This window comes from Vanellus vanellus (assembly GCF_965231255.1).
Source record: "Vanellus vanellus genome assembly, chromosome: 6".
In the NCBI taxonomy this organism is placed as follows: domain Eukaryota; kingdom Metazoa; phylum Chordata; class Aves; order Charadriiformes; family Charadriidae; genus Vanellus; species Vanellus vanellus.
In genome coordinates, this window is record NC_138911.1 from 7,720,975 (window position 1) to 7,729,045 (window position 8,071).

The following is an 8,071-nucleotide window of genomic DNA, read 5'->3' on the forward strand; positions in this document are numbered from 1 at the left end:
GATGTCGACAGTTCATGCACCCACTTTAAAACTGACTTGGTTTTAATAAATTTTTCAGCCTTATGTGCAAAACACTTGCATTCTAATAAAATATAAAGTCTGAAATTATATCAGATCTAGCAATCCCTTCCTCAAATTATACCACTTACTTGATATGTAATACAAGTTTAGCAATGCTTTTTATTTGTATTTAACCATTAAATGGCATACTACTGTATGCTGTGGACTCTTGTTTGCATATTTCATTATTTTCACTGCACTCTTTAATGCATAAATATATTTGGAAACGTTCAAAATTACACATCAGTTTCCACAGAATTTGAATTTACACAGTTTTTCTTCTCTGACTCACTGCTATTCCCCGTGTCCTGACTTTTTTTCTCCTTTACACAAAGGGATTCTTTAACTCCTTCTTCCATCTCCAAATATTCTGATTTATCCTCTGTGGATGAAGATGATGAGCTTCTAAATTTCTTCAGTAAATTTGTTGGGAGGTAAGGGCAACTGACTGCATTTTGCATCAGCTGCGTTTGTTCTTCATTCTCAGTCTCTCTGTGGTAGAAATAGTTAAAATTGGAGACAATCACTGGCACTGGTAAAGCAATGGTTAACACTCCTGCAATGGCACACAGGGACCCAACTATTTTCCCACCCACAGTTATGGGTTTCATATCCCCATAACCAACTGTAGTCATGGTCACTACAGCCCACCAAAAGGCATCTGGGATGCTTTGAAAATGGGTGGCAGGCTCATCAGCTTCTGCGAAGTAAACAGCACTGGAAAACAAAATGACTCCAATAAAAAGAAAAAAGATGAGGAGGCCAAGTTCCCTCATGCTGGCCCTGAGCGTATGACCCAGGATCTGCAAACCCTTGGAGTGCCTGGAGAGCTTGAAGATGCGAAACACCCTGACCAGACGGATGATCCTCAGGATGGCAAAAGACATGGCCTGTTGACCATTACTGCCCTGCTCTTGTGCCAAGTCAGTGCCCAGAGTAATGAAGTAAGGCAAGATGGAGACAATGTCTATGATGTTCATGATGTTCTTGAAGAAGTGTGCTTTGCTTGGACATGCAAAGCAGCGCACTGTAAACTCAAAGGAGAACCAAATGATGCATACTGTCTCTACAATGAAAAAAGGGTCATTGAAGATGGTGTGCTCCCCAGCATCCAGGTGAAGTGACTCATTGGAAAGCCCCTTCCCTAAGCTCAGGGACATGATGAATTCTTTGTCATCTCTGAACTCTGGCAAAGTCTCCAGACAAAAGATGACGATGGAGATCAAGATGACCAAGACAGAGACAATGGCAATGCCTCTGGCTGGACTGGAGCTCTCCGGGTACTCAAACAGCAGCCAAACCTGCCTCTTAAACTCATTCTCCGGCAAAACTTTGTCCTCTTCCTCTTTGACAAACCCTTCATCCTCCCTAAACTTGAGCATGGCCTCCTCCCCAAGTTGGTAGAATTTCACCTCCTCAGTGAAGATGTCAAAGGGTACATTGACTGGCCTCTTCAGCCGACCACCACTCTGGTAGTAGTACAGGATGGCATCAAAGCTGGGCCGGTTCCTATCAAAGAAGTATTCATTCCTGAGAGGGTCAAAGTATCTCCCTCGCTTCGCTGGATCACCCAACAATGTCTCCGGGAACTGAGCTAATGTCTTCAGTTGGGTCTCAAACCGCAGTCCAGACACGTTGATTACCACACGCTCACAACACTCGTACTCACTGTAGCGAACAGAGCTGTAACCCCCAGGGCCTCCACCATCATCAGGTGGCTGGTCCGAGTATGAAAACTCATCCTCCCCATAGTCATCACTGTAGTAGAGCTTTCCTTCTTCCTCATCGTCTTCATCCTCGTCTTCATCCTCCTCTTCCTCCTCACTCAAGTCCTTCAGTATTCTCTCTTCAGAACCACTGAGAGGCAGCAGCTCAGAACAGGGGAAAGAGGCCCCACACTCCCTACTTCCCAAGCGGTGGCTCCTCTTTTTCCCTTTCTTCCACCTCTTACCACTCTGGCGGTGAGGCATGCTGCTGCGTGACGCGTTCCCACCATGTGAGGAGGATGCACCTCGACTCTGTTCCTGATGGTAGTGATGATATGGTCCACCTCCACCTGTTGCCCCACCTTCTACTGCTGCTGTTGCTGCTGCTACAGCTGCAGCTGCTGCAGCTCTCGAGTGTGCCAGCCGCTCTCGCTCTCGGGCCCGAGCTTGGACCGCATATCCATAGGGCATGTGGGTGTTGCACCCAGAGCTATCAGCACTCACCATTGCAACCTCCATTTTGCAACTGCCTTTTTTTTTTTTTTTAATCACTTAATGCAAAAAGGTTTTGGTTTTTTTTTTTTTACACAGTAACCTTAACTTTCACTAGAGAAAGTTCAAAGCCATTTGCATTTGGAGGACAGTCCCTTGGACATAGAGCAGGGCAACATAGTAGTTAGACTGAATCTATGTTTTGGAAAACCATGGATCTGCATTTTCTTACTGTCCGGAACATCTGACACAAACTACTGTTTTTCCAATAAGAAAAGATGAAACTCTCAAATCGAACCAGGGAACAGCTGAGGCCTTGCTCTTTCATCCACCATGCCCCTTTATTTTCATTTATCTGCCGTGGCTAACACAGATCTGATCAGAATCATGACTACCTTGCAGGCTGACAAAGACTGCATCCAGGAGGAAAAAAATATGCAAATCAAAGGGTACCTGCTCTCCACAGATGGTTTTAGTTCATCACCGCAACCAAATGCAAATAGTCTCTTTACTCATAATTTGTTCCTGGTAATGCTTTGGCCTAGCAATCTTATTACTGTTTAATATCCTTACTTGGGGAGTTGAAGTTAATTCCAGCCATCACTTTGTTTACACAGTGAGGAGGTCTTTGCAAATCCTTTCTTCAGCCTGTCAACAACGTCTCAAACCTGGGAGCAGCACCCAGGGCGTCAGCAGCAGTGGTAAGAGGAGGAGGAGGAGGAGGAGGAGGAGATGAAGACTGAGAAACTGGCTCTGAGGTCCCCATAGGACATAAGGGAGTGGATGGGTCACCCTTTGGTTATGGTCATGCAGAAGCAGCACTTAACCTGAGGCACATGCACAAACACACAAAAATAAACAAAACAAAAAGGGAAAAGATTGGATTGTTTTCCTAAAAGGTCACACCGATCAAATGAAACTGTGTCAGCTATTACCACGGTATTCAAATCTTCCCCTACCCACACTATTCACACTTCTACATTACACACACACCCACATCACATGCACAGAGATTTTCAACGACTCTGTGGGTAAGGATGTGGGTGGGTATGTCACATATATATAGACAGAGATACAAAATCCCCACCCATATAAGCACTTGCATCCATACACAAACACATGCATGCTTCTGAAACACCAACACATATAAACACTAATAAAAATACTGCAATACACAGTGCATTCAGGTCTCTGAGTACATATGTAACAGATACACCTACATATATCTATACGAAATAGTAAAGAATAAATGTGTTTACATAAAGAGCTTTTGTTATATTTGTAGAAACACATAGGATGCAGGAATTTTACAGTTTAATCTATAACTGAATTGTGTTTCAATCGTAATGAACATCTCGCTGAATTTAATTCGGAAACAGGCACGTACAATGCTCGCTCAAGTGAAAATACTGTGATGTGATATGTCAAGAAAACACAACTGCAGGTGCACTGAAGCAACATCTACATGCAAGCACACACGCAAAAATACACACACACCCCCCTTTGAAACAGAAGCCTCATTTATAGCTGTATCTATTAATACATGATAGAAGGTGAGTATGAACTATTAAATGATGCTATTTTTATAACCGTACCTACGTGTCATGCAGGAAAAGATCTTAAAAACACTATTATACTTACTGTTCCTAGGCAGAGAAATAGCAATGCTGTTCTTGCTAGTGTAAGGATCTGGTGACAGCAGTCCTGAGGCGGGGGCTATGCCAACTGATGCACATTTGCAGGTGTGTATGGTCAGTCAGCACCACAGGTTGACGAGTTATTTTTCTCCCTTCTTTCCGGGTGCAACAAGAGCGCCAAGACTGAGCCTGTGAGGCAGCTTAAGCTGAGGGCACTCTGCACAACCACAGACGCTGCTTCTCGCCCAGGCATTTGCAAAAAGGCAACAAGCAAGAGTCTTGTTCCAAACGGGGAAAAAAAAAAAAAAAATGAAGGCGGTGTGTTTGTGTGTGTGTGTGTGTGAGACAGAATGAATGGAGAAGCGCGATCACCAGTCTTTCCAAGCCCGGCTTTTGCAATAGATTTGTAAATCAACGTTAAATAATCCGCGTGCCAAGCCTGTTTCCTCTGATGGGAGGACGGGTCTCGCTTCTTGCAGTTTCTCCCCCAGACGCGTCCAGACGGCGGCGGCTCAGCCAGCACTCGCCCGCATCATCCACTTGTTGTGCCGGTTTTTGGTAGTGCTTACAAAAAAAAAAAAAAAATTAAAATAAAATAAAATAAATAAAATTAAAAAAAAAAAAAAAAACAACAAAACAACACCCAAACCACCGAGAGGAGGAAGCCGCTCTCTACTACAAGGCTTTTCTAGCCTGATTTGTTTTCGGTTTTGCACTGCCGTAGCCGGGGACCGCGGCAGCCGCCCGCCCGAGCCGCAGGGGTGCTCCCGCCGCCAGCCCTGTTGCTCGGCGGAGCCGCCGCCCGCCCGCCCCGCGCCGCTGCCGCCGCACCGCCCCGTCCCCGGCTCGCCGCCGGCCCCTGCCGGCCGCCGCCCCGCACTGCGCCCCGGCACCGCTCCTTCCCCCCCGCCGCCCTCTCCCGTTCCCATCCATGGCTGAAATGAGCGTTCCAACGCTGGAGAACGCACAGGCTGGCTGACAAAACTTTGTGCTCGACGCAGCGCTTACAAGCTTCTGGTTGGATTTTTTTTTTTTTTTTTGGGGGGTGGGGGTCTTTTACGGAAGAAAAAGACGTTGAAATGGATGAGGGAATTTCAAAACTAAGTGCGGAGCAAGTTTCCCAGAAAGGGGAAAGAGCTGCCCCCCACCTTCACCCGGCTGCTTGGCTCGCCCCAAACCCTCCAACGGTACAAGCGAAGCACAAAAGTATTCCCTCTGCTCCTGCCCAACACACCCAGGCCAGCTGCAGCGGTCTTGCAACTGAAGCCAAGTTAACTTTTACTCCTAATTCTGTACCTAAACAGAAAAGTAGGTCCTAGTTCACGAATAGGGTACCGTTGTGTATTTGCTAGAGTTTTAACACCTCTGCCAAAGATGCCAAATCTTTGCTCCTGCTGCCCGCAGTCTGTAACACAAGCGGTGTATAAACAGGCTATTCCTTCTGTGCCTAGAAATTCCAAACTGTGGCTGATTCTGCTCTCTATAAGCCAGCACCATGAAAATGCAGCTTGGCTATATTTGACATCACAACTACACTTCTACCATCTCAATAAAACCAAAGTGTAGGCACTCCTACCTAACAGAAAAAAAAAGAGAAGGAGGATTTTGGTGCTTTAGAGCCCTATAGATAAGCTCACAGCAAGGACAAATCAAGAGTAGCACTCACTCCAGACAATTTGCCTCAAGGTGTTTGCAACTGGAGGCAAATTCAACACGTGCAGCAAGTGGGTTAGGCATTTTTTCCATTGTCTAGGTCAACTTCTTCTCCACAGTCCAGATAAACCAAGAGAGTCTGGCGACTATTTCCCTTCAGATCCCTAGCAGCACGACCTAGATTATCCGTATTACCTCTCTGTCTCTACTGCCTACATCAATTAGTGGTCATACTCTTAATGCCATTCATTTCAGTAGGTGACATATGACTATATAAGGGAGAATGAAGGATCAACCAAATAAAACACACTGAATGCCAGGCATCAAGTCAGTTCATAAAGATCTTGGCAAAAGAACTGTGAAATGTATAAATGGCAGCTACATCTGACCAATTTTTCAACAGTCACAATCCTTCAAGTTCCATAGTCAATATAAAGTGAAAGACATATAGCAATTCCTAATGTCACCCCAAATTCCATTAAAATACAAAGTGGTGTCATCACAAGAGCAGTCCAAAATGTTGATGCTCCTGGATGGAATTTAAAAACATTCTAGAAATTCACTTCCAATACCAAAACCCAGATTCTTCTGTAACTTGGCACAAAAGCATACCAAAGACAGAGATCGAACCCCTATCATCATTTAGTCAGAAGGACGTGTACGATGCCATAAAAATAGAAGCGATATCACCAGTATGCTTTTTCAATGATTAGAAACACTTATACCTACTTCAGTAAAATTTAATTCTAGGGCCATTTTCCAGAATTCAGTCACTTCATTCTCTATGAAGTGTTGTGTTGCTTTTTATCAGTAGGTAAACCCTTTTTATCAGTAGGTAAACCCTTTTTTTTTTTTTTATCCCCTTTTGAGATGTTTCAAGGGCTTGGGACCAAAAATAAGTTTGCTTATCTAGCTTTCATCTTTCTTCCAAAGTTTCAGATGCATTTTCTGGTTGTTGTTTCACGCTACTGTTAAAATGAAAAACTCAGTGGATATCTGAGTATAAAGAGAGACAAGTTGAAACAGACCAGTCACTTTGGTATGCATTTTTGATCATTATTATTATTTTCATTTTTAATAGCTAAAGCACATTCTTGAGCAAAGATAAACAAACTGATGTATGAGGGGATGCACACATAACACTGATAATGGGAGAAGCAGAATAGCTCTTTGTACCTTTTTTTAAATCCATTCTAATGTGATAGGGATCACGTAACTACATGCAATTCAATCTAACTCAGAGGTCTTATTTGATCCAATTTTTAACTGATTTAAAAGCAAAAAACAAGCTTTAAGTATTTACAGATGAATACTGTGGCTCATTTCATTCAGCTTTATATTTTCATAGTAGTCAAAGAGCAATTTTTATTTAAAAGATATTACATTCCCTCTGCTCCTTCGTATTCATAAGGGATACTATTATTGGTAGAACAAAGAGCGAATACGTACATGTCATTATCTTTGATAGTACTGTATTAAGAATATTATAGCATAGCAGAGGATCTGTAACGTATGCCATCACATAGATTTGTTCTGTTTTACAGGGATGTAGAGGAGAAATATGCATCATTATTGCTTATCTATGTATACAGTGCCAGAAAACATACACAACAATTTAATACATTTTCATGCAAAGGGAGCACGAGATTTAAAAAGCCTAATTTATGTTGCTATGCCCAGTATTAATTTATGCTTCCCCTCAGTTGCTGCAATTCACACTGGCAGAGTCTGGCCTCAGTCCAACGCTAATCTTCCTGCTGTAATCAAGAGTTCTGGGCAGCAAATAAGACTGCAATACAGCTCAGTACTTATTGTACTCCTAGACTACGAATTGCTCTATTTCTTTTTTACTCTTCTGCTCCTTCCTATGCTTGCTTCACTATTGTTTCTATTAGCCTCTCAAGGCAACTCAGCCAACTTCCCATAAGATCAGGAACTCCTTTCAAAACAAGTAAAATGTTGCAGCAGAGGGTACTCAGGATAATCAAGGGAAAAGACTATGGTTACTATGTCATTTCGGATGTGATGAAACATGGCTCAGAACATGTATTTCCTCCCTCCACCCCGTTCTTAGTTGATTACAGTGCTGGAGATCCTTAGGTACCAAAGTAGCAATGAATTCTTGTCTCCACAACTAGGTTTCCTCTCCCAGTCTTTATATCCCTTTAGGCAGTTCATATTTTATTCATATTTTACTAACCAGGCTCAGTAAGACACCCCTGTCAAAGAATCTGGCTTGAGTACTGTTCTTTTGAATATGCCTGGCACTACTTAATGAGGTACTTAGCAGAATAAAATACAGCCTATCCTCAGTTAGTTCTTATACACAGCATATATGAATACCACATCTGTTCATTACTTGTACTGCAACGGGCTAATTCAAGGAAGTTGACACTCCAGAGAACAGCAGGCCTTTTATACTTTCTTGGGAAAGTATGCAAAACCGCTGCCATTTACCACTGAGTTCAGGATGAATTGCAGTAAAAACACTGAGGATATTTATACTTGGAGAATAAGTTCTTG

The 8,071-nt window shown here is 43.1% G+C and overlaps 1 protein-coding gene across 1 annotated transcript; it reads right to left on the reverse strand.

Moving 5' to 3' along the window:
- Positions 1-296: 296 nt before the first annotated feature.
- KCNA4 (potassium voltage-gated channel subfamily A member 4) lies at positions 297-2,285 on the reverse strand (the record flags this gene model as incomplete). Its single annotated transcript, XM_082485158.1, has 1 exon — positions 297-2,285. The coding sequence occupies one exon, from the start codon at positions 2,283-2,285 to the stop codon at positions 297-299; it is 1,989 nt and encodes a 662-aa protein (XP_082341284.1).
- Between the last annotated feature and the right edge of the window lie 5,786 nt (positions 2,286-8,071).